The sequence below is a fragment of the Ambystoma mexicanum genome, chromosome 2q (genome assembly GCF_040938575.1).
Source record: "Ambystoma mexicanum isolate Mex_15411 chromosome 2q, UKY_AmexF1_1, whole genome shotgun sequence".
Taxonomy (NCBI): Eukaryota; Metazoa; Chordata; class Amphibia; order Caudata; family Ambystomatidae; genus Ambystoma; species Ambystoma mexicanum.
In genome coordinates, this window is record NC_090924.1 from 536,377,280 (window position 1) to 536,405,211 (window position 27,932).

Sequence of the window (27,932 nt, forward strand, 5' to 3'; positions counted from 1 at the left end):
TGCAACTCGCAGGCCTAATCAGCTTGTGACCCAACAAATGATTCTTCTTTTTACAAACTACTTCTGAGAACTTGTGCAGAGACTTTACCGTTTACATACCAGAACCGCTTTATCCAAGACTTCAGCCCATTGACTTTGGCCTAGCCTATTGAATTTACTCTTCTGGTGAACTTAAAATATCTACACTGTCTAAGAATAATTTTAACCTTTCATGTTCTAATAATCTTTGCCTTTTACACCTCCTTGAAAAGTATTCTGAAATAGTATTGAAGTATATGTGGCATATAATTGACTCCTTATGAATGGTTTATAACTGACAGATAAATTAATAAGTATTTGTCAAAGAAACCTTGAGTGTAAGAGTGTATTTGAACACCTGTGATTGTAGACCTCTGTGTAGCATCATTACTGCTCACATTCCCCTCTAGAGATAAGCCTGGGTGCTCAGCTCCGCTACCAAAACTGCGTAGTACAGACTTATACCAAAGGTTGGTTTGCTTACACCTGTAGGCCTAGTTGTGTGTAGAGGTCCCAGAGGGTACTGCATACAAACTCTACCTAACACAGGGTTGGGGACCCAAAAGTGATGGCCCTCCCAGACCACCTGAATAGAGCATTCTTGGGGTCTACATGGGAAAATACCTCTAGGTTTCTCACACAGTGCTTTTTATAAAATGGTGCATGCCACCATAAGCACACTTCATATTCGGTGCAATGATGTCAAGCATGCACAGTGAAACTTGTAATTTCCATTTAATGCAAACCAAGTGTGTGCAGTAAATTAACATCCCCATACTAGCTAGCAAGGTCGAGTATAATGGTACTCGCCCTTCATAAAAATTACTTGTCAATGCTAGTGGGCTAGTATATTTTGCGAGCCCTGGAGAAAGAGTTCAATAAGATATTAGACAATTTTATCTTACTACACTATTGTCTCGCCTAGTAGACTTTGGCTTTATTTAAATGGGTCATATCGCTGTATATTTTTATTTCTTACGTTATTTAGTTCATCAGAACTTTACGCATAGAGTAATACACTACATACGCATTGCATACACACCTTACAATTCATCTAAAACTACACAATTTATACTTCAAGCCAAAACATTTTTTTTTCAATCGGTCCTTAGTTACTTATCACTAATGAAACATACATACTTAATAATACGTGCATACAAAATTTAACATCATACAACTCTTCATGAAAATTCATATTTCAACATTTCATCAGCTACAAAAGTTAGTGATTTTAAGAAATATTCTTACAAACATGCTTCTTAATGCGAAGCCATATTTGATACATAGCAATATGTACATGAATGGAGTGTATATTGAGACGGTATGTCCAGAATTCCTAGTCTAGAATAGTTTCATAGCTATATACCTACCAAGTGTACAAAGTGAGTCATATATAATGGTCCCAGCTTTGGACATGCTGGGAAAATGTTTGACAGTTTGTTTATTCCTGAGGATCATACAAATTCTACAATATCTGCAGTCCTCTCGCAACTTCAAACAAGCTCCTATAGTAGCGAGCACTGGTAGTTAAGTATGAGCAGCCTTAGTCTGCAGACTTTATTGTCCCTAAAACATTAAATAAGGCTCAGGTCTCCTAAATCTGTGGATTACCATAGACACCGGTGTGTACGTGTGTAATAATATCAGATGTTCGTAATTACAGGTCCAATCCCAACATGCCACCTTTTTTGCAATGATTTTTTTCAAGACCTCTTATTTTGTCTTGCGACTAATCAGGGTAGCAATTTACGGAAAGGAACATGTTGTTTATCAATTACAAATGTTTATTACTTTTCTGGGTCCCAACAGGACTGTATGAGACCATACGCGCCAACAGGTTATCTTTACTAATAGTCTGAGTTCTCAAAAACAACTCTCCCCTTCATCTTAATGTCATTGCTTTCATAGATGAAATTCCCAACTCTAGGCGCAAATACTCCATCGAGGTTGATTGCGGCAAACTCAACACGTTACGCCAGAAGTAACCCTCTATACGTTTGAGCCAATCCAATTTGACCATCTCCAAGGCTTCCAAACCGTAAAATATAGAGGGACAAAACCACTGTTTGTATAACGGCAAAATCCTGCTCCTGGAAAAGCCAGCCCTCTTTTGCAAATTTCATTTCAAGGAAATTAAACTCTCTCCATCCCAATTTTAGACTTTATTATACTTTCATAACTAGCAGAGTTCCACAATTTGAGACCTAAATATTTGAGGGTGCGTACTGAATTAGACTCGAGGTTAACCACCAACTCATTTTCCTTAGCGTAAGGATCTAATTCGCTAAGTAATTAATTCCAGCAACTGTATGGTTAAAAAATATCAAGTCGTCTGCATACAATATTGCTGTTATCTTTTCCAAGTTTATCCTAGGTGACCATTTTGCACGGACCTCCAATCTGCAAATCAGGTCAGACAAATATAAATTGAAGAGGAGGCGAGGGGCATCATACAGCCCTGTTTAACCCCTATATTTATACCAATTTCACCTGATAGGAGACTCCCATTTCAAAGCCGTATCTTGGCTGTAGTGTTGGTATGTATATGTTTTGTCCACTTAGGTGGTTCAGCATCATTTTGTGCATGTTTTGTCCACTTAGGTGGTTCAGCATCGTCTTCCGCCATCAATTGGTGGCTATTGCGTTTTTTTGCACATTAGGTTTTAAGACCATTGTTTGGGATATATATTGTGATGGTTTTTACTTGTATTGTGTCCACAGCGTTTTGCTATCCAATCATGAGCCGGCTTTTAAATATGGAATATGTCTAAATTATATTTTTCTATTGGCATTGTATCCTCATTCTGCCACTGTTTTTGATTTGAGAGATATTGGCCCTGGCAATAAGGCATTAAGGGCTCTCCTACCAGTTTGTTCTTCAATAAAGTGGTAGTGGCCATGAAAAGGAACATTATGAAATTGAGTATGCTGGTGGTAGATCTCGGCCTAAATAATCGAATGATTCTCACTGGAATTTAGCAAGCCATGCTTGAAAGGGTTGGTTGGACAAGTTATTTCAATCTATCTTATTGGATGCCGGGAAAGTGCCAAAAATCTCATGCTAAGTCCTCGCACTGCATCAGGCAGGGTGAGTTATAGGTATTCCAAACTGAATAAATGCAACATTGGATTAATACTTAAAAAGACCGCTCATTGGTGCAATCTGGCTGACAGGGACAGACCGTTCAGGGTGGACATGGAGGATTACTCTGTCAGACCTTTTATCCTCAATAACCAATATTTTCTAGACAGACTACCGTGCAACAGAAACCACATTTTAAGGCAACTAAGAAGACCCTCTCCTCGTGGCTGAAGAACAAGTTTGCAAGGGCAAGGTACCTATTGTGGCAAAATGGAAGGCAACCCTAGGACGAAATCTTCCTCTAGAACAATGAGAGATCTGTAGTGTTTACCCTTTCTGTGCTAAATTGGATCTTAACTTAACATGTCCAACAAAAGGTAATTTGACTATACTGGTCCCCAGAAAGGATGCAAACCCTGGGGATCCTTGATATGCACCTTTGGGGCTGTGGACATGAAGGAGGTGTCTAGAAACATATGTTGTGGTATTGTATCGAGGCAAGACATTCTGGGCAGAGGTACTAGACGGAATGGCTGTGATGTTGAAGACCCACATACATAGACATCTGAAATTAGTTCTTAAACTCATTTAAGGGTACCTATAAGCTCATCGGAGAACTTTGGTGCTGAGTGTGTAGATCCCTAGTTGTAGGTAAGAAGTAAATCCCGATACTGGGGGAGAGAGGGGGATCTGTGTAGGTATTCGAGAGCGCGGATAGCAAAGTTGAGGACTTTGTTTAGAGGGAGGAATGATTAGAGCGGCAGGCCACGAGTAGGCTTGATCAGTAGTCTAGTTTGCTGAGCACAAGACTGAAGATTAGAGTTTTTGTAGTGTTTTTTTATTTTATTGTTTTTATTAGGTTTTACATAACAACAAACATTCAATAACTCTGCCCCTTCCCAGTTAACATCAATGTGTAAGGTGCGTTTCCTGTCTAGAATATTAAACGCAGGGTCAAGAAGGTCCATTAATTGTCCAAAATCCACAGTTCATGAGTACCCCTTTGTGTCATAAAGTCCCTTTGAAGGGATAAGAGACGCGGCCACCAGTCAGCTTTGCGCTCTATGAATTCCTTGTATGTTATAGGTTACCCATTACATTGCGACATTGTGGTCCATCAAAACCCTTCGGTACATTCCTCGATCAAGAAGGTGCAGCTTTATCACCCCGTTACATTTTTACCAATAACTTCACCCCCTTGTCGCCCCCCTCCCCAAGTTGGCTCTAAACTTTGCGCCCAATGACCTATGAGCAAGCATAACTACAAAAACAGACCGACCGTTAAGGGGGTGAGGGGGTTCCTACAGTTCCTCCACCATCTCTGCCGGTTTCATATATCAAACAGGGGCTCCACTATGTCCCATCCTGCAAGGACCGCTCTTCAAGTGGGTGGGGGATTAGGTGGGGGGGGGCACCAAACATTGCCTGTTTATGTTTAAGCGGATTCCAGGACTTGACCTTTTTGCTCACTTCTCTTAGGCCCCTATACACAGCCCTGTACCAGACCACTGTCTCCACCATTGCCCACCTTTTGTGAATCTCCCCATCATTCTTCAGTGCTAGGGCCGGTCACCGACTTCCAGGCCATGGCTATCCTGTGCTTTGCCAATACACACATGAGGTCTTTCATTTTCGCCAGGTGTGCCGTATGGCTCCTTTGTCCCCCCCCCTCCCTGTCATCCCTCAAGATAACATGCCCCATAGGCAAGCCATCCACCCAAGAACAAGTCAATGGGCTGTGTTTGTGCTGGTAGAAAATTTCCCAGACCCCGTGCCCCCTGGTTTTGCATACCAAGTAACTTTGGGTCTCACCCTAACTTACCAGGGGACTCCAGATGTGGACCACTTGCTCACTGCTCTTAGAGAGACATATCTTCACCTCACTGATGATGCCCAACTAGGCTGAAGCATGTGTATGGGGTTGCTGTGGTACTCTTGTTCAGAGGAGAATTGCCTAGCATTTCAGTGCTGGACTGCCCCTGGGCAGGACAAAGACTGATATGAGGGGATATTTCTTCTCTATGAAAACAGTGAGCTAACGACTTGGTTGAGGCTCTCCCAGGGGCCATCCACCCAAGAACAAGTCAATGGGCTGTGGTCATGCTGCTGGCAGAAAGTTTCCCAGATCCGCTCTCCCCACCCCCCTTGTATTGTAGAGTGATTAGTAAGAAAAGGACATATTTTCTGAATACTGAGGTTAATACGAACAGAGGCAGTAGCGTGGTAGTGATGAATTGTTGTAGTCCACTATCAGAGGTCCCCAAGATTGCAAGCCTTAGGTGAGGGGGGCAAGAAGGTCAGACGGGAAGGAGAAAGAGGGAAGGGTAGTGATTGCATTGGAAGTTGGGGAAAAGTTCACTTTTGTTTTTGAAGCGTTCAGAATGAATCAGCGAAGAGTCATCCAGTGCAGTGAGACCATTTGTAATCTGTTCCGAGATACCTGGGGTGAAGGAGGGAAAGCAAAAAAAGGTGATCATGAAAGCCAACGGAGGAGATGTCTTCCTAGGGCAGAAGTATAGAGCGTGAAGAGCAGAGTTCCAAGAACTGATTCCTTGGGGATGCTGGCGGAGAGGGTTGATATCAGAGTTTTTCAAATGCCCGGAGATTTTAAAGGATCAACCTTCGCGGTAGGAGGCGATCCAGGCAAGAGCAGATTTGTGAAACCCAAGGTCCTGGAGAGGGAGGAGGAGAGCCCAGTGCCCAACTGTCATAAGAGAAAGGTACAAAAAATCCAAAATGTCAATGTTATTATGGGTGCATTTTTATAAAGGTAGAGTGTTGGGTTCTTAAAAGATCTAGGACCCTTTAATGCGGGACTGGATCACCTAAAATACCATGTAATGCTTTGCGGCTCTAAAGAGTTGATTGGGCTTCTGGGCAGTTTGCTGCTTTTGAGCTTTGGGTGAGACGGTTGAGCCTAGCTTTCCAATGGCCAATCGGTAGCTAGATGTTTCAGGTTGAGGGGTCCCAGTAAGCGTTAGTCAGGTCGAGGCAATGTCTCTGAAGGATAGAGTTAGTAGTAGAAACATGCAAGTCGATTGCTTCCAGCGGGTCCGGTCTGTCATGTCCCTAGAAGATGGTCCCCTCAACATCAAGCCTGTCTTTCCTTGGATCACGTAAAAGAACCCTTAGGAAATGGTCAGCAAGAATCGGAGCATGAAGAAGCAGACGGCTAATGGGACCAAGCCATGAGATCTGGACAAATGTAGGAATGTGTAACATTGTAGCAAACATGCTGAAGACCAAATGTATGCAAACTCATGTGAGGTCTGGGAAACGCTGTATGATCTCCAGCAGCTATATTAAGCTGCTCCTCCTGGCTGCAAGTGCAGGACATTCTGCAGTTCCTGCTCAAACTTAACTGCAGTTGCAGTTCTTTTTTCGCCACTGGAGGTTCACTGCAGACCGACACTGCACCTGTTAAAAAATAAGAACAGTTTTTTTCTACCTTTCGATCAGATCTTTACTTTGGAAATTCTCTACATCTGTAAGGAAAAAGTTATTACCACAATATCACTGCACAAGTATGGAGAACTTGGGTATTGCCTTAATGGCAAGTAACTACCGGGGAGAATTACCAGGGCTGGTGCAAGCCAAAACCTTGGTCTACCCTTAAGGGCCAGTTTAATCATGAAGAAAGAAATACATAGACTTTTGGTTTGAACTTACCACTGTGGTTTCTGTTGCTTGAAAGTAATGTGGCTCTATTATGGAACAGACTCTTCCAAGAACTTTTCTAGGGCTCAATATTTTTCTACATTGCAGCCTCATTACATTCTGCACATAAATATAAAACACGTGGGGAAAGTTATAAGCATGGGGACACCAAGGGAGGAGTTCTGAGTAAATTCATTCAACAGTAAGATTTTCGTAGCAATGAAATCTTCCTGCCCTGGGTAAACCCAGAACATTTTGCCTTTACTGGTGGATTATTTTTCCTTATACCTCTGTGAGGAGGAACCTTTTTCCACACTCGCAGAATCTTTTACTCTTTTATGGGTGTCATTTAAGACTCTCCATAGTACCCTATAAAAGTTATCCTCGTTATCTTCTTTGACAACATTTTGGCAATAAGTGCCTATAGTTGCTGGGTTGCCCTAACTTTCTCTGCCTAACTTTGAGAACTACAGTTCCCACGGGTAGAAAGGATCTTTGGATCCCTTTTACATTTTTATTAGGTGAGACCAGCACAACCCCCCCCCCCCCCCCACCCCACCACCCTATGTGGGGTGCTGGGGAGATGATTATTCCCCTTCTCATTTTAAATTATGTTACAAGGACAAACTTGCATTTTAATGGCTGGTGGCAGTGAACCTTTTTATTAATTCGGTGCACCTTTACCGCAGGCTGTTTGCACAGCCCCGGTGAAGGCACCCATGGGTGCTCATTTCACCAAAATGGCCCATGTCGTCTTTTTTTCTGACATTTTCGCGTTTCTTGTTCCTTCCTCTGATCTCCAGGGCGGAAAATTCCTTTGTTTGATTTATGGAGTCCTATGGACTCCCTGCCCAGGCTCCACAGTGTCCAAAACTCAGCAGCCCTTTGTCTCCCAGCTTGCTTGTGAGAATCCAGTTCAATCTGGGCGACTGGCTGTCCTGAAAGGATTGCCAACCCCCACGTTTGAATGTTGCAAGGCTGTATGATTGGCTGGGTTCCTGCATAAATGGCAGATCCTGGAAGCTGAAGAGATAGTCTACCACTGGAACTGAAGGGGAAGATGAAGAAACCGCAGCTGAGACGATTTGCAGCGACCAGAGAGCTTGCTGTGTAACCAGAGCCTGCTGTAGCCCTTCCTTCCTATCGACTCGAGGATCCTGAAATGGACCACCTCGACCCAGAGCCTGGAGAGACCCCCTAGACTCAAGAAGACCTGCATTTTGAGCCATCCCACAACATGCTGCGACCTTGCAGGTCTGCAATACTCAATATCCTGGGACCTTGAGCCATGTGGCGGTGCACAGTCTTCTGAATCTCGCTGAAACGTCTTGGGCATCGTGCTGCATCTCCAGAGGCACAATTCAAGTGCAAAAAGTCCCCTCACCCGAGTGCTGGACCTTGCAAACAGTTAGAATCCGACCAGCGACATTCTGTCGTCTTCTGTGCTCCTGAAAAGGCATCGAATCCACAGAGCCACGACAAGCCGCAAAGAAACCCTCGACTGAAGCTGAAGCCTTCTGTGTCGATCTGTGCCGAAAAAGCCTATCGGGGGCCCTGTCTTCTGTCCTCCTGACAAAGAATGCAATGCCTGGGTTTTTGTCTGCAGATCCTGAAGTCTCTCCTTTTGGCATCCTCTTCTGTGCTGAGTAGTCCATGTAAAGAACATCTTGTTTACAGCCGTCCCTGTGATTCCTGCTGCGACTGTCCTTCCAGCATCTTGTCTTCAATCTTCTTGGTAAGAGAATTCAACGACTGGGTTTTTTGGCTGCAGCTCCCGAAGTCTTCTTGCTGGAACTCTTCTTCACTGGCAAAGTACTGTGCTGGCTGGGGTATTTACTTACATTAAGCCTGAGAGATTCTTGTGTATCCTTGGGGTGCTGCTGTGCTGGGTAGGTCACCCATCCAGTGGCAGGCCCACTGCTGGAATCCTCCTAGGGTGTCTTCTGTGAAGCCCCTGGACCTTCAACTAACTTTTAAAGTGAACTACATTTGTTTGCCCAGTCGGCCTCTGGAACTCTGACTTTACCTGCAACTGAGCCTTATCTCACCCTGCCTGCTGCTGGTTTCACTTTATTATTCCTGTTCAGATAATTGTATGAGTGTCCTCAATTGGGTCTTGCTTCCCCTGACTTGCTGTTGACCTATACAGAATAATACTGCTTGTTATTTTTAGGTTGCTGGTAGCTTCTTACAAAAGTAGAGTTTTCACTTGCCTTGAGTTGGCTGTGTACCAATCTAAAATAAGTTACAAAGTTCTTGCTTGTCTTATTCAGTGTGCCACTGAGCTGAAATGTAGCTGTAATGGTATATTACACAAGGGTTTACTTCCCTTGAGTATAACTGATTTATCCCAAAAGAAGTTATAGGTTTATACTGTCCTAGAATAAGTGTCACTATTCACAAAAGTATATTGTCCAGTTGATTTTTTTTGTTTTTTTTGTTTTGCTGAGCGTCACAGTACAACTGTTAGGGTCTACTACCCTTGAATTACTGTATGTAATCTAAAAGTAATTATTGGTGCGACTTCCCTAAAACCCCTGTTAGGTTTTCCAAATAAGGTTGTATGCTTTGGCCTGTGTGCCTTCAAGCATAGTAGTGGTGTGTTATATATTAAAACAAAACAAAAAAAATGTTTGACTGACTAGTCCTTAACCCCAAGACCTAACTTGGCCTATGTGTATTTATAATGCATCTTATTATTTTTTTATAATAGTCCTGGTTGTCGGTGTTTTCTATTGTATCCTTGGTGTACTTCAAGTTCAATGTACTTTCCTACAGCCCTCTCTCCCTCCTAAAATAAGCCTGGTTGCTCTGTCTACACTTCCCTATAGTCAGGTGGTACAGCTTTATACTAATGTACTGCCTCAGTTTAATGGTTTTACTATGCCCTTAGTTGGACTTCAGAAAAACTGTCCTAAGGACTGGTTTCACACTAAAGATTAAGCATGCGTTCCCCAGAGTGCTCTTCTTGAGTCCTGAAAGACTTGGCAGGTAGCCCAACTCATAAATTCCAGATCCAAATGGATCATCCCCTGGCCTCACAAACCCCCACCCTAGTCGTGCACCATTCAAATCTCACCATCAGCCTTCGGTAACACGATAGAGGGGAGCCTGTAGCAAGGTCGCTACAGCCGCAAGTCAGAATCCAGCGTCCTGCTTGGCATCCCTGGGAGCAGCCTGAGTTGGTAAGATGTTGGATCAAGTTGGCCGAGAGTCAGCGAGTTAAGACAGCTGTCCAGTTGGGATGATCCGCTTCAATGGGTTGAGTCTGCCTCCAAGACTGCTCGAAAAACAGGTAAGGGGATTGAAGCTCTTGAGTGCCAAAGGCAGCACCACAGGTCCTGTAATGGCTCAGTCAATCAAGTGCAATTGATTTAGAACAATTGTGAATAAGAATGTGAACAAATTCATGTTGGGTCTCAAATTATGTGTGAAAAATAATTGTATGTTTCTTAACTGTATAGGTTTATACATTGTTTTTAGAATAAGTGCATGTATATGGAATAAAATGTATTTTGTGATAATGGAAATTTGTCTTTAAAGTGATGATTAAATACACTACGAATTGTGTAGTGGAGTGCCCTCGATAGGAAGTGAGTGTGGAGCCTTCCTTTTTTTTTTTTTAAGTTAAGTGTACTTGCCCCATAAGGTAGGAAGGCTTTAGGTGGGGAAGCTGTTGTTGATTATCGAAGTCAATCAACTCGGCTCTAAAATCATCTTGAGCGCAAGATGGGCTCTGGCCTGCTTGTCGGCTACTGAGTTGCTGGGATACCCAGTCGAGGGACTTGGGAGTAATGTAAGTACTTTCCCCCTGCTCGTCCCAACCAGGAAGGTTTGTTGGCAGCACTTGTAACATTTTGTCCCCTCCAGTTTAGTAGGTTCTAGATGCAGTGGTCTCAGCCACAGTAGCTGTTGGTCAGGCAGCAGTCACCTCAACTATTCTCTTGGGATGGTTAGGGAGAAGAGCTTGCCTCTTCCTTGGAGCTCTATCTTTAACTTTATGCCAGAGAACTTCGTTGTAGACTACTCCCAAAAGAGGTTGAGGTGAAGCCTTCTTCTTTCAGAGTCCAAAGATGACTCAACTAAAAGGAGGGCCTCCAGCCGCTCACCTAGGCAAAGGCTGTTGCGCATTGGTTCCTTTCTAGCCTTCTGCAAGAAGCCCAAGGGTCAAATCCAGGCAGCTGTAACAAGTCATTCACTGAGTGCTCTGGCTGCAGGAACTGGAGAAAGGGACAGGAGGTTTGGAAGCTCTCGGAAAGCCTGAGATAGTGGCTCCCGCCTGTGAGCTGTATCGTTCTCATGGGCTACTCTTTAATCCTCCCCTTTCCTGTCTGCCTACATCAAAAGACCCCCAGTAATCTGCATTCTGCTGTGAAGGGCTGATGGTGCTTACAGTGCTGTCTTTGAAGTACTGGCTGCCCACTAACCCTTCAGGGAGTATTCCTATGCTCTGGAGAAGGTGACCTTTCCTCCCAGTAGGATCAATGTGAGGATTTCTTGGCTAGGACCAAAATGTTTGCTTTGGTGAAAGCAGCCCAGACAAACAGAATATACACCAAGCCATGTAATGAATGAGTCATTGCCTACCAAGCTGACAATAAGATGTTAACAATTTCTTGTGGCTATATCGTTTTGTAGCCCCCATGTCAAACCCACACATAACTAATGATTACATCCTGCCACCAGACATCTGGGGCCCTCACTTATAATATTGGCATGTTTAAGGGCAACCCCTGTCTGTTGGAAACTTGGGGTTCCAGCAACTGTGTTCAGAAAAGCACATGACTTTTGAGCCTGCACTAGTGCCACTACAATGCAGATGCTGGGGTAGTCTATAGGCAGTCGCAGCAGAAGTACATGTGCACACTATAATTTTTGCCATGGAGTATTCTATGAGAGTTTAATTATCAGAGCTCACTCTGAGGCAAAATTACCCACATTTGATCAATAAATATTAAAATGACTAAGGGTATAACCATATTTACAGGTGGCATTCTCACACCCTCTGTTCTGGGCTTGGCTCTGGTTTGGATTTTCAGGTGCTGGACGTCCTTTCAAATGGATTGTGTCCTCCCATGTAGAACTCATGTTTGATATTCGATATCCAGCTTCAGCTGCTTCGGAAACAAATTTCGTCCGAGAACGCTGTGCGTGATTAGTAATACTATCCCTAGTGTGACGTGCACTGTACCCATGGTCCTTCACGCGTCGAGGTTCCTCAGATTGTTTTTTTCCGCCATCGAAGTCGGTCGCTAATGCACAGTTCTCTTGCAGGCTGATGCCTTTTGATTTACTAAAGTTATAGTCGTAGTATTTCTTCCTTTCCTTTGTCCGCTTTGCTGCACGACTGCTCATCCACTCAATGGCTCGTGACAAACACCCACGGCGTCGATGACCGATGATTGATGCCCAGACGCGGCAATGGACAAAACCCCATTGAATTGTCCCTCATGCCACTGTAAATTCCAGTCGAAAGACACGCACCGAGTGTGCAATCACTGCCACCCGAGGGATCACACCGAAAAGCACTGTAAATCCTGTCAGCTTTTTTCGGCCAAAAAACCCTAATGGATGGACGGACGAAACGGTGGGCCGCTCACGCCATGTAGGCCAATGCCTCCATAGACGTGACAGAAGATTCCAGCGATGGCAGTTACGGAGTCATGAGTGACGCCGAGGGCGATCAGGGATCCGTCAGGACCCCAAGTGCAGGCCCCCGACTCTGAGAAGCATGGTTGTGGTCCTGTGATGGAGAAGATACCCAGCGGCCACGGCACACACAAACACAAGCACGCAAAGGACATACCCCACAGCCCACTCTCGACAACATCTTCCAGCGTTGAGGCCCATGCGATGACTGGGGATAATACCTCGGGGTCCTCACTGTCCTCTGGGCCACTGTGCACGCTTTCGCCTACCGACAGTTCCTGAAAAATTGAAAGCGAAGGTCTGTTCGGATAAAGCATATAAAAAGGCCCTCGCTTCGCGCGCCGAAGAACGGGCGTCAAAAGGTATCTCGGCATCTCCTAAAAGAGCGCCGAAAATACAAGCGTTAATTAAAAACATTAAAGGCAAGGTCGCTGAAAAAAACCACAATTTTGATGCCCCTCACTCCCAAGGTCACCCAAACGGAGGTTTTTACTCCTAGACACCCTCTCGGGGGTTAAGCGCCATAAAGATACCATTCCCTTAAAGCCCACCCCTGCTAAAGATGCCACTCCCTCCAAGGGCCCTGTCGTCTCAGGCTTCCCACCAGAATGTCATTTTAAACCAGAACAATTTAATAACATTTTGGGGAGGAATTCCTGTTTCCTGAACTTCATGGACAAACACCCCAACTAACTAACGGCGCTTAGCGATGCCCCATAGCCAGGGGCATCAACAGAGCCACCCCCTACCAAAAAGTATCGCCTTGAGCCACCGCCGAGCACCTCTGCTCTAGACACTCCGACCTCGGCTTCCCAAAACAACACTCATTACCAAGACCCATATCAGGACTCGTATTATGACGACCAGGCAGGTGTCTCAGGGGGACCTCTATAGCCAGGACCAAGACCATTACTACGATGACGACATTTACATGGTAGTCACCAGCCCATCAAGACCAGCCTGTTGCAGACTCACCAGTTGACAACTAACTCCAGTACAATGATTTGTTACTGAACGGGTCGCAACATTTCCACATTGACACACAGGAGACACAAGTAGAAGGCAGCCACACAATTCATAACTCTCCTGCAGTCAGTCCAGAGACATATACAAACCATCACTGACAACACCTAACCTTACAAGAGCGGTCCACTCAAGGATGGGAAAGCTGTTCAGGCCTGTGCCCTTGGACCCCCTGTACATTAGGGGCCAGCTCAGACTAGATTCCCTGGTAGTTACCACCACCAGAAAGAGGGCAGGCACTCCCCTGGCGTCGGCAGAAGCCCCACCAGATAAGGAGAGTAAAAAGATGTATATACGTTTGGGACAAAGGTCGCTTCCTCTGCAGCATACCAGACAAGAATTGCTAACAACAATACGTCACTGTTATCTAGTTACGGCTGCAACAAACGGGACGAGCTGGAACAACTAGAAGCCGTCCCAGAACCACCAAGAGCCCAACTTCTTAAGACTATCGGAAGGCAAACCAGTCTCAAGCTGCATCCTGAATAACAATCTTAATGTGGCAGATAACGCAGGGCACATCATAGCGGAAGTAACGCTTAAGTGGCATGCCTGGCTTAGGCAGTCCGTGTTAAAGCTAGAGACCCTCAACATGCCAATAGAGCCAAACATACTATTTGGTAAGGCCGTAGAGGATGACCCAAAGATTACCAAGGACGAGTACGACACTGAAAACACTTGGCCAGCTAACCAACCTTATTCTCAACGGGGTTCCCCAAACTCGAAGAGATTTCGGAGCCGACGTTGTCAGCTTCCCTCTGGATACTCCCAGGGAGGACAATACTCGTCCTTGAACCAGTCTCGAGGCCAAGGTTCCTCGTCCATCTTTCATAGAGGGAGTAAAAGACACAGAGGTAAAGGCAGAACCTCATATGCGAGAGCCTCAGCCCCTCCCAAACAATGACATGCCGTTTCAGGTCCCCTTCAATGCCACTCCTGTAGGAGACCGAATCACTGAATTCAGCCACGCGCGGGAGGGGATAACATCGGACAAGTGGGTGTTGTCCAACGTGGCAATCTGGTACTGCATAGAGTTGCTTCAGAAACCACCATACTGCCCACCAAGACAAAAGAAACTAACAGCAGAAGAAAAAGCCATACTGCTGGAGGAGAAGAAAGGTGCTGCTCGATAAGGACGCAATAGAAATAGTCCCGGCAAACCAGCTAATCAAGGGGATGTATTCAATATACTTCCATGTGCCAGAAAAAGACCTTACCATGCACCCAGTATTAGATCTGTACCCGCAAACAAATGTTGCCACAAAGTTTTACATGACCACGATTCAGGAGGTGATTGCACTCCTGAAACAGGGGGGACTTCATGGCGACATTGGACATGAAGGATGCCTACTTTCATATTTCAATGCGACCTGCGCACAGAAAGTACCTGCGTTTCGAGATGGCGGGAGTAATTACCAGTTCAAAGTGCTCCCATTCGGCATCTCCTCTGCACCAAAAGTGTTCACCAAGGTGCTTGCAGTAGTGGCAGCACACCTGCGCAGAAAGTCCATCCCAGTATACCCTTAGATGGACGACTGGCTAATCACTGTGGAATCTCCTCAAATTTTCAAGTATAATGTGCAAAAGACAATAAGCCTACTCTTCAATCTGGGTTTCTCTATCAATGCGAAAAAAATCAAGTCTAGTCCCCAGCCAAATAAAATAGTTTCTGGGGGCTATCATAAACACAAAGGAGGAGTTGACATTCCCCCTCAAACGAGAGAGTACAAAATATACAGTTGCAGGTTCCTCAATACAAAGTTGGTCGCCATATAACAGTACGCAAAGCAATTTTTTATTACATTTGTTAAATGCCCAAACCCTGAGGTATCACGCCGTAGTTAAGGACATCTTGGCATTGATTTAGCGTATACAAAGTACATACATATGAAAAGACAATGATAGAAAAAGAAGTTATTGAATAAGACTTTGACATACATAGATTTGCCTATTAAAAAAAAAAATAGGTAATACATTACAAAGGTCATCATTATTTACATGCTCTGTAGGGAGCCTCCGTTAGGTAGGCGCCTACCTAGAGCTGAGGTTGCAGACTATTGTTGATCATTGTGTCAGTTGGCTAGAATTGGTTGAATAACCAAGTTTTTAGTCATTTTTTGAAGCAATGGAAAGCATCTTTGTTTTAATGGGAGGGAGTTCCAGTGTTTAGGAGCCAAAACTTGGAAACTGCTTGCTAGGGATGATGGCCTCTTGCATCTATTTGGTTCCTCACGCATGCATCCAATGCAGGAATGGTTAGCGAGAACAGGGGTCTCAGGGAAAAGGACAGTGGGGCGATCTAGTGGTTGTTTCGCTAACGCTGGTTCAGACGCTTCGCTGGTGGTCCAAGGACAACCCGTTGAAAGGAAAACCTTTTTCGCGCTCCACCAGCCCAAGTGATCCTAACTACAGACGCCTCGCTCATCGGTTGGGGGGGGGAAGGGCGCACTACCTCCACCACACAGCCCAGGGACAGTGGACATGCGCTACTGCCCAGAGACATATCAACTTCCTGGAGCTCTTAGCAATCCGCCAAGCCTTTCAGCAACATCTACAGGGTCAGACGAAGCAGGTCCTCACTGACAGCACCACAACCATGTTATATCTGAACAAGCAGGGAGGCGCACACTCTCTAAATCTGTCCAAGCTATCCTAAAAAATATGGCAGTGGGCACTCAAGCGGAACATGTTCCAAAATCTCAACACGTTCCAGGGGAACTCAATTCTCTGGCAGACACCCACTGCCAGAAGAACAGGAGTGGCAACTCTACAGATATCCTAGACGGAATATTCTCACTTTTGGGTCATACCCCACTAGACTTGTTCGCCACAAAGCAAAATGCACAATGCCCAGACTTTGCGTCCAGGTTTCCCCAGCCAGAGTCCAAGGGCAAAGCCCTGTGGATGAACTGGTCTGGGAAATTTGCTTACGCTTCCCCCCCTTCATACCACTCCTGAGCATGATAGTGCGCAAGATGCACCAGGAACATGTAACTCCTGGTTGTTCCCATGTGGGCGAGACCGCCTTGGTTTTCAGATCAGCTCAAACTGGCGATGTACGACTCAGTCACGCTCCCGTGCATGTACGACATGTTGACACAACACAAGGGGGTCACCCGCCACCCACGCCCACAATCAATGAACTGGGCAGCTTGACTCCTGAAGTCATAGTTTGGCCTCCTAACCTTCCACAAAGGTGTATGGCTATCCTTGGAGGCACGAAAACCCAACACCAGGCATTATTTTAATAAGTGGACACAATTTGTGGTATGGTGCACATCACAATCCTTAACCCATTAGAATGTTCTCCAGCTATCATTCTTCACTACATGCTTTACTTACCGGCCTATTATTTAACCCCTTAAAGGTGCACCTGGTGGCCCTATCGGCTTACAACACTTCACAGAACAAGTTGGCCTGGTGGAAAGTCCCTGTCATCAAGGCATTCATGGAAGGGTTAGAGAGGCTAAAGGCCCTCTCCCCAATTTCCAACCCTCCCCCTACGTTGGAACTCAATGTTGTGCTCTTCAAGCTCATGGGGCCACCCTTTGAGCCTATGCACAAAGCCAGCCTAAAGCATCTTACCTATAAAACTGCATTGCTGGTAGCTATCCCCTCCATAAAACGATTCAGTGAGCTACAGGCTTTGTCCGTAGAAGACCCATTTTTTCATTTTACACAAGGACATGATTGTCCTCCGAACACACCCGAGGTTTTCACCGATGTTCATTTCAAAGTTCCATGTAAACCAATCCATAGAACTTCGCACCTTCTTTCAAAATCCATCGATCTCAGTGGACAGAAGCCTCCATACACTGCATGTACGGAGGGCGGTCTTGTACTATGTGAACAAAACCCCTAAGGAAAACAAAGCAACTCTTTGTTTCAATAGCGCCTGGTAGAGAAGGCTATCACTTATCAAAAAGCGCCATCTCCAGATGTATAGTTGGATGCATACAACTCTATTTCCTATCCAAAACACTTCTACCTTTTACCCCAAGGGCACACTCTACCAGGGGCTACCTTAACATTCACTGCAAATGTCCCTCTGGACGCCATCTGCAAAGCTGCTACATGGAGTTCCATCCATACGTTCACACAGCATTGACACACATTCTAAAGCAGATTCGTAAGTGGGACAAGCAGTTCTAAAACATCTTTGCCGCTGTACCTTCTAACTTCCCACCTCCTTCTCCAGTTACTGCTCGTTAATCTATGCAGAGCATGAGATCTAAGCAGACCCACACGCTCAAGAAGGGATACATTACTCGCCGTAATCTTATTTCTGGTACTTCTATCTGCTTAGATTCACATGCGCCCACCCTTCCTCCCCTACTGGATTAGAAGGCGCATAGATGGTTTCTGGGTTACCACTGTTTCTGCTTTCACATCTGTACTTGCGCTACACTTCATGCAACCTCATGTCAGAAACAATTTGAGGGACCACGACGCGTGAAGGACCATGGGTACAGCACACGTCACATTAGGAATGGTATTACTAGTCACGCCCTGTTGACGTCCGTTTTCGAAACAAATTTTGTAATACTCTGCGACTTCCACTAGATGTCGGACTATGCAGAGAATGTGAATCAAAGCAGATAACCGTACCAGAAATACGATCACAGTGCGTAATGAATCCAATATAGCATGCGCAGCGCCCGTTGGCTTCAGTTCCGTTTTTCCGAGTAAGTTTACGCTTCGAGAAACTACGTCCCACTTTTGTTCTATTCGCAAAAATGTCGTCTTCCTCGACACCCACCACCCTGAAGTTCGGGTTCAAGAAGTGTCAGGACTGCGACTCAAGATGTCGATAACCGACCCACATCGAGTATGTATGTGGTGTCTCGGTGTGGAGCGCACAAGACCTCGGCCTGCTCCAAATGCTAGTCTGACCGTAAAGGCTCTGAAGGAGCGAAAGGGAAAATTGACGGCCATAAAGTACCCCGTCGAATAAACCTTCTTTGGACGAGCCGAGAGGCGGCGACTCGAAGGAAGAAGGTTAAAAGATCCAGATCGAGTGGCGGCTCCCACCACACCTAATCGTCGTCGAGTAAATCGAAAGAGGCACCACAGGTCGCCTTCTTTGACTTCGTCATTGGACACCTCCAGTGAGAGGGTATGTTGTCCCACAAAGGCCTCCACAGCAGCCGAATGGGAAGCATTTAGGTCGGAAATGCTAAAAATATTTGAGGCTGTTGGGGAGAATTCTCATTTCTGTGCTAATTCCCTTCAACCTTAGACCCCGCTCTTTTGCTGGATTTAAGACATTTTTAATCTTAACCCTGGAGTAAGTGAGACCTTTTTCTCACTCTTGTGTTTTGGACCTGATTTGGATTATGTGCTTTTACTGTTTTGGTGTCTGACAGACTCCATAAGCATCTCCTTTTTGTATGGCGACACACTTCAGTGCAGTGTCACAGAGAAATCCTTTAGATTTCTTTATATGGTTTAAATATCTCTTCTTATGTGAACTACTGTTCCCAAGAATAGTAAAGTGAAATTGACTTCACTTACCTTTTCTCTTTGTAGGTCCAGCAGACCCCATTTTATGTGGAGTGCTGGGGGGGGTTACCTAGTATCCCCTTATCCTACATTCTAATGTTACATTTTTGATACCTGCACTACTTTAAATGGCTGGTGGCAGTGGTTTAATTTTCCTACCATTGTGCTTTTCTACCGCAGGCTGAACCCTCAGCTGCAGTATAGCACCCATGGGTGACCATTTTGTCAAAATGGGCCCGGTCTTATTTTTTTCACATTTTCTGTTTGTGAGGTCTTCTTTGGGTTTCACTCTGTGCGTTGAGCCACGTTTGAGCCCTTTGTTTGTTTTGCCTATGGTGGGCTTCAGCCCTGAAGCCCGCCCTTGGCTCCAGTGTGTCTGGAAGGCTGGATGTGAGGGAGGTTCCCGACACTCCCCTGTCCTTTGTCTCTAGGAGTGCATGAATGCAACCAGTCCTGATTGACTGGCCAGCCACCCTGCTGTTTGCTTGACGGCCTAGGCTGTGTATGAATGGGAGAAACCTGCTTAAAAGGCGAGGGTTTTTGGACTAGAGGCAGAGTTGACCACTGGGAGAAATACCAGACGAAACCACAAACAAAGCTTGCTGCATCCTCCTGGACCTTTGAATTGCCCAGTGAAACCCTGCTGCTGTGCTGAAACTGTGGTGGACCAGGAATTTCCACTCCTGTAGGCGTTTCCTCCAGTCCCTGTCATTCCTCACGTGATCAGGAGGTCGAGAAAGTTCAGGAAACACTTGATCCTAATTACCTGTATTGGGCCAGGAAGACGTGGTACCCGGACCTTCTGGACATGTCCATCTGCCCTCCAATATCTCTTCCACTATGAGAGGCCCTTCTCTCTCTTGAGGGTCGGGTTCTCCATCCAGAGGTCAAGATACTCGGGCCTTCATGCATGGTTTCTGAGAGGCTGAGATACAAGGATTGTGGACCTCCCGAATGATGTAATGGAGTTTTTGCTTTCGTCCAGAAGGCCAGCAACAAAGTCTTTGTACCCTTGCCTTTGGAACGAATTCTGCAGCTGGTGCAAGGACCAGAATGTTGACCCTTTACTATGCTTAACATCGGAAGTGTTACCTTTTCTACTATACCTAGCCAATCTGGGGCTCCAGGTTGGAACAATTAAGGGCTATTTGGCGGCGCTATCCATCTTAAAGCACTCTTCAGGAGAATCTTCATATTTCAAGATCCCACCGGTGACACAATTTCTAAAGGGACTCACCAATGTGTTCCCCTCCTCATAGCCCCCAGCTCCCATCTTCTTTCCAAGTGTCAGTTTGGGACCTTAATCTGATATTAAAATTCCTTGTGTGCAGCCTTCTACGTACATGTCTAAGGTTACTAACATTTCAAACCAATTCTCTTGGTAGCATTAACTGAATTGTAGGATATATCAAAGCCACCATTTTCCACAAGGATAAGGTGGTCCTGAATGTTAAGCCTTCATTTTTACCTAAAATCATTTCAAATTTTCATGTAGGACAATAGGACAAAAAATTGTATTGCCCACTTTCTATCCTCCAACTCATCCTGGCAAAGAGGAGAGGTTACATAGATTGGATCCACGTAGAGCTCTAAGCTTCTACATATCTAGATGATCCAAACTTCGTATTGATGATCAGCTTTTTATAGGCTATACAGGTCACAAACTGGGTCAGGCTGTGACTAAACCGACCTTATCCAGATGGATCATTCTAGCAATTTCAGAATGCTACATGCTGGTGGGCAAGGATCCTCCAGAAGGCTTAATGGCCCATTCCACCAGCGGCATGGCTACCTCTACGGCTCTGCAAAGGGCTGTCCCGATCAAAAACATTTGTGAGGCAGCTACGTGGCCTACCGTACACACGTTCACAAAGCATTACTGCCTTTAGTCTTCCCTCGGTCAGGATGGAAGCTTTGGAAAGGATGTTATCTGTTCAGTTCATGGAAACCATTGCTTGCTAAATTCTTGACCCCCCCCCCCCCCCCCCTCCCCACCAAAACAAACACTGCTTTGGGAGTCTTATCAAAGATGAAGAATACGTGGGAGGGCACAATCCATTCGAAGAACAAGTTACTTACCCCTGGTAAACGTTCTTTCGACTGGAGGTTCCTCCCACGTATTCCTAATCTCCCTCCCAGCCTACCGTAAAGTAGAATTTCCCATGCTATTACAGCATTCACTCAATCAAAGCTATAGCACGGTCAAACCTGTGGTTATGCTGGGAGTTTTTTTACTGTAACAAAAACTGAAGCCCATGTGCGCTGCGCCTGATATATATACCTTCGATGAAATCATCCTCGAGGGACACTGAGTCGACTGCATTGACGCAAAGCGACCTGCCGAAATGTATTTCTGAAGCAGATGAAGCTGGATATCTAATATCAAAGATGAGGAACGTCCAGTCGAAAGAACGTTTCCAGGGGTAAGTAACGTTTTCTTATGTGCTATCCTCATTCTTCCCCTTCTCCACCTCGTTGACTGTGAGGCTATCCTGGCTCAGACAGTCTTCTGGATCATTTACTGCAGCTTCCCATTTTCCCTCCTGGGCCGTGCGCCTTGCTGCGGGAAGCTGCAATCACCTGAAAGGTTTGTGGTACTCTACTACCCAGCCTCCTCTGCTCTCCTGGGTGGCCACACTATTCTGTTTGTGTATTAGTTCTGCTGGTGCACTGCCTCTTTGTTCTATGAACGCTGGGTCCTGCATGTTCTGGTTATTCTGGCTGGTTGGGTCCCACTCCTAGGCAGTCAAATTTTTTGCTTATTTGGGCTGACGTTAGTCCGGAGTTCAAGACCCTGGATGACTGAATCTTGTGTTTCACCCTGCAAAGCAAGACACTTGATTCACTGTGTTGTTTAGCCCTTCCTTGGCTATGTTTTTCTGGAAATGGCACCTAAGTGCCTACCTCTAATGTCCTTGGTTTGTGGGTTATTCAAGATACCCCAGTTATGCAGATCCCCTTCAACACATTGTGTCATTGGTTTGTATTGACTTTTATACTGCAGTGCATCTCTTCTCTCTGTGACTGGTGGGCCTCAAACTTGACACTGGCTCTCTTCAAGAGGGTCTTTGCTGGTGTCCCCTCGGGGAGGTTGCTATCCTCTTTGTACCTATATTGTAGAACTGATGGTTTTCACCACAACCACAGAACTGCCTACGGACTTTGTCCTGTTATTCCAGAGGAGTTTATTCAGTTTACCTGAAACACTGATGAAGTGACTTTTACAGGTACTTGCTAGGGCATTTATTTTTCCCTGTGTGGCATCCGGGATCCTGATACTGACTGTTACGGAGATGTTTTACTGTGGCCATAATCCCCTTGTCTTCCCACCTCCACTCCTTACACTATATGAATGGTGTCTATCACTATATAGTGAATTTACATGTTAGCAGAATGGGTGGATTGGGTCTTCACTAACCCCTTTTTGTAATGCATACACTGGCTACATCATGAGCAATGTGTAACTAAAAGTACTTGTTTTGGCCCGATCTAGTTTATAGATGCGACTTCATTAAATGTGTATTTTTGTCAGTATACCAGTGTTGGATATTTTCTTTGGTTCACTGAGTGGACTAATTTAACTTTTCTACCTACCTACCTACCTTCCTTCCCTCCAGAAGTTAAGTTTGACTGCGCTGCTATTGCTGCCCACTTAAGAGATGTTTCACTTCCCATTTGATTGGAATTGTTTCACCATTGGTTCAGAAGGTTGGGTAAAATTTTCCTTAGCGAACATGTACCAATACAGTCCCGATCCTTGAAGATGCACGCGAAATGTAGCCCTGTGACGCTTCTGCGCTCTGGGACAGCAAGCCAGATTCGAGGCTGGTTGGTCCAATTTGTCCAAAGAAGAGAGCCAGAGGTTTGTTTTCTGCTGGTTGGCTGGGCCATAGCTGGTTTCCGCAGCGGTCTGCCTGCATGCATCCCTCTGATGGCCCTCCTACACAGGATAATTGACTCCATTGATTGACATGGTGAATGGCTCTTGATCCTCTCCATATCCTAAATTCAGGTTTAGACAGAACTCCAATGGAAGAAACCTGCAGCAGTCAAATAGGTAGAGGCTGGCCAATCATGTAGAGCCAGCTAATCCACATCTGTGTATCTGACTCTGACATGTATTGGGCCCAGGTAGCCCTAGTGCCCAGTTCCAGCCAGTTCAGCCGCACAAAGCAATAACTGCGACTTTTGTGCAGGAGCCCTATGAAATTGCACAAACATAAGTGGTAGTTTGGAATGGATGGTCATCCCATGTATTCCTCATCTTTGATATACTGATATCCTGCTTGCAGCTCGGAAGCTTTTCTCAGCAGACGGCGCTGTGCACCTCGTGTTCTTCGAGGGCCTCCGTCGTCCTCAAGTATGACGTTGATGTCGGTATAAAAGGCACGCACTGCGTCCGTTGCCTCAGTTCCGTTTTGCTGCACAGCTGCTAGAAACGGTTCCCCCCTCCCCCCTCAGCGTGTTCGATACCTGCATAGTTAGGAGTTTTTGTCCGATGTCATTTCATATCCCGAAAACGGGTTTCAAGAAATGTGCCCAGTGTTCGGCTAAAATATCTTTAACGATCCTCATGGTGCATGTCTCTGGTGCCTGGGGTCGGCCCACATCGTCTACGATTGTTGCTCGTGCCAGTCTGACTGGAAAAGGGGAAGCAGAAACTTGCTTTGGGCAAACCCTCACCAAAATAGTCTTCAGTAACCCCCATTAAATCGTCCAAAGATAAGAGCCTAATATAGGTCTCTGCACCGGGCCAAGAGGCACAGCAAGCATGCTAAGCGTTCGAGATCTGATGAGTCCTCTTCATGAGGAGATCTAAGAAAGGGTGTTTTTGCTCCAGTTCATCCTCTACGTATTCCTCGTCCGAAGGGAAACTGGTAAGCTTTCCAAAGAAGGGGGCTTGTAAGGCAGAACTGGAGAAATTCCGTCTGCAGGTGTTGCCAGTGTTTCAGAAGGTGACGAAATCGGCCCTTCGAAGGAGACATTAGAGACTTCCGACCCCATTGTGCCGAAGGCAGACAGGAAGTCGATGAAAACCGATCTACGTGTGCCCAAGAGCCCGGACAGCAGGTCATTGAAGGCTTCAAAGGATTCAAAGACCTCAAATGCCTCTTGTGCGCCTCTTATGGCGTCTACGCCTCAAAGGGATACTCCTCTGACCCACTCGACATTGTCGAAGGTATCAAAGTCGACAGAGTTGAGGAACTCGTCGCCCTTTTCAGAACTGTCGAAGGTTTACAAACCATGGGGCAAAGGAGACTCTTTAAGTCTGTGGCCTCTATTTTTGAGGTGGAGGAAGAAAGCTCCAATTATGGTTTTGGTCTGTAGTATGGCACTCCTGATGTTCCAGAGGAGCTAATATGCCAGGAACCGAGAAGGAGGGACCTCATAGACACCCTAAAGGATGCACAGAAGTTGATTTTGCCACCCCTGAGGGATCGGGTCATGCTGATGCTTCTTATAGATCAGTAATGTCAAAGGTAATCGAATACCTGGGCTGGGGAAGATCATCTGTTGAGTATGAACAAGATGACTGACATTTTGGATAAAGGGGCCACCTAAGGACCCAATCCTCCCTTTTCACGCTGCGGTCAAGAATGTGGTCTTAAACTGGAAAAGACCAGACACCACTCCTGCAGTCCATAAGGACTTTACAAAGAAATACAGGCCATCATCAATGGATCCTGAGTCTCTATCAACTCATTCTAGTCCCCAAATTCTTGTAGTCCAAGGAGCCACTTCTGCTTCTAAAGGAGCAGCCTACCGCACTGTTCCTCCAGACAGCGAGGATGAAAGGCTTGGTTCCATTGGAAAGAATATTTTTGCCGTGAGTATGGCTCTGAAGGCAACCAAGGCAACCATTAGCAAAGTTTGCCTTCACTTTGTGAGAGGTGGTTGCCTTGGCATCTGAGCACATCCCAGAAGGTGAACAGAGGGATGGTTTTATGAGCATTATTCGGGACGGAAAAGATGCTCAATCAAGACTGGACACTGCTGACTGTAGTGTTCATGGCTGGTGGTGGTACAGTGCTTAGGCGATTCGCCTGGGTAAGAAAATCAGGGTTTGCTTCTGACGTGCAATCCAGGCTGTTGGTTATGCAGTTTGTTTGTTTGAAAAAAAGCAGACGAAAGCCTTGAGAAATTGAAGTAGTTTACGGCAGCAGCTAAATCGGAGTCTCGCCATTAGGCAGTCCCATAAAGGTCGATCAGCTCCATCTTCTGCACAGGGATGCAGAAAACATTCATTTCGGTACTTTTCCTCTGTTGGGAGAGCAAGAGGTCAGTTTACGCAAAGGGGACAGAGAAGGCAACCTCGAGGCGGTCAAGGACCCACAGGCAGAGGAGCTGCTGCAACACCCCCGCTGCCTTGCCTTCCGCACCAACTGGTGCCCCAAAACCACTTTGAACATTTGAAACAATCGACAGTGGTGGGAGGCAAGTTACCCCAGCATCTGAAAGAGTGGCGAAGTACCAACAAATGCCTGGGCTGTACAAACTGTCGCCCATGGTTACAGCCTCCCCTTCCTGAAGAAACCACTAAACAGTCTTGAGAGGGCAGAATGTGGGAGCTAAAGAGGATGACCCAAAACAGGGCTCAACCACATAACAGCAATTCTGGGCATCTGGTTCACAGAAAGAAAGTCATTGTTACGTAAAGACATGGTAGTGCACTGGGAAAGGCTGCTTGTCTATTCAGTGTGCAACTCAAAGGTAACTAAAATGTTAATACAGGAAAGAGAAGGCCACAAAATATGTTGCTAAAGCACTCCACTTAGGAGGCAAGTGCTTAAATGCAAAACCAAAGTTGGAAGGAACATGGGAGAGGACCTCCCTGTGCTGGTAGCTGAGAGGCTGACCAGTGCACCCCAGTCAAAGTGAGTTGAGCCGGTGACGAGGCAAAAGGACCTCACACACTGCAACCATCAGTCAGGACCCAGACCATTAGTCCATATGCTGGATAACTCAATTGAAGTCAATGGAGCAAAAAGGACTTTCCAACAGGATCCAGAGATTGCCTATTTTAATCTGACTTCTTTTTCCTCATTCCTTCACCCCACTCTGAGAATCAGGACTTCGCCTCTGGACTGGAACCTTGGGCTTTCAGTAGTTGGCAACAAGGTGGTTGCCATAAACTGGGAAATTTGTTTTTTCTCTTGTGTGTTTTGCAAAAGGGTCTGATCAGATGTAATATTTGCAGCTTCGACACTGGGCACTGCAGATCAGTCCAGCTGGGAGGAAGCCTAGGCACTGATCACCTCTGAGCACTCTCTTCAGGCAGCCACATCCTCCAGAGGCCTCGTCTATATAAGCTGCCACTCCTCTTTAACATCGTAAACCCTAGTTGACAATTTTAGATCATGGTTGGTAGGAAGATGTGGTGACAATCTTTGGAAGGACACAACCAAGAAAATGCATGGGGCTTGCTTAAATTCAATACAAGATCATGTACAGGTAACAGTACACACTTATCAGGCTATATTTAATGTCACATGGTAAACTCTGGCTCGAGTGTGCAGAACTTCAGGACCTCTCTACCTGTCGGTGTAGTGATGGAGAAGTGGGTATGGAAAAGTGTTTTGCTTCTAAAAATAGGCTGTTTAGGTGCAACTGATATAGTTGCACGTCAACTTCATGTTGCGTTTACGATCACTTTTGTGCAATTAATATAGGTTAAACAAACGTATCGTCATTCTAATCCGTTAACATGATGATTAAATCAATGTTCGATTATCGCCCACGTGAAAACCTAAAAATTTATTTCTTCCAATGTCGTGCCAGAATTCTCTTTACATGCCACTTACGTTTAGCTTTTGTTTTTATTTCAGTGTCACATCTACAAGGGAAAATATGGCTTACACTGTGGAATGCTTGCGTGACTATGTGTAAGTATCAGCCTTCATATTTCTTTAATGAAGGCTTTTGATTACAATAATGGGAATGGTTGCAGTATGACCCACTTTTAGGATTAATTGGATAGTGTATTTTGCATTTTAATTGGCAAAACCTGTGCACAAAATGTTCCTATATTTAGAAAAACCAGGCCAACATTTTGCAAACATTTAAATGCATTTTAGGTGTGTGTTAGAGAGAATTCTCAGAAATGTTTTAATTCCCTTCTACCTTACAGACCCCAAGTACGTTTGCTGGACCCTTTTCCCACTCATGTATTTTTCTGTGGATTTGTTTCTACTGAATAGGCATCATCATTAAGTTGTGTCGCACAGCACCTTCAGTGCAGTGGCACAGGGAAGTGTCTTAGATTTCCCAAAGGTTTAAATACCTTCTCTTGGTGAGACTACTGTTTCCAAGAGTAGTGAAGTGAAATTGACTTAACTTACATTTTGTAACTTTCTAGAAACAGCATACACTATCAAACTATAGGGTGCTGGAGGGTTACTTAGTATCCCGTGTGTCTAGTTTCCCATGTGGCATTTTTATGTTGCCCTTTCTACAATTAATGGCTGATGGCATTGGTTTACTTTTTACTACCATTGTGTGTTTCGCAAGCTGCAGTGCCTTACACCCATCGTTGCTCAATTTGTGAAAATGGCCCGGTCTTCTTTTTTCGCTATTTCTTGTTGGAAAGGTCCTTGAGATTTACTCTGCGTGCAAAACCAGGCTTGGTCCCTTTGTTCATTTTGTCTTTGGCGGGATTCACGAGTGTAGCCCGCCTCTGGCTCCAGCGTGTCTGGCAGGGGCAGGAAGTGAGGTGCTGCCCGACTCCCTATGCTTAATCCCCTTGGTTACAGGAATGCACCCAAAGTTGATTGGGCGGCTGGCTGTCCTTGGAGGGACAGCCACCTGCTGTGTGATTGACAGCTAGATTGGAATGAATGGGAGAAACCTGAATAAAGGGCGAGGGTTTTTGGCTTGGAAGGCAGTCGACCACTGGACGAAGGAATCCAAAGAAGAACTTGGAAGAGACGCATGCTGCAACTCCTGGACCGTTGGTTTGCCCGGTGAAGCCCTGCTGCTGTGCTGAAGCTCTGAATTCACCTCG

The 27,932-nt window shown here is 45.5% G+C and overlaps 1 protein-coding gene across 1 annotated transcript in view; it reads left to right on the forward strand.

Moving 5' to 3' along the window:
- Nucleotides 1-27,932, forward strand: part of UQCRC2 (ubiquinol-cytochrome c reductase core protein 2) — a 666,108-nt gene that overhangs the window by 80,727 nt on the left and 557,449 nt on the right. Inside the window, exon 5 of the mRNA XM_069647677.1 lies at nucleotides 26,758-26,814. Within this exon, the coding sequence (XP_069503778.1) occupies nucleotides 26,758-26,814 (57 nt within the window). The remainder of the gene's footprint in view (nucleotides 1-26,757; nucleotides 26,815-27,932) is intronic.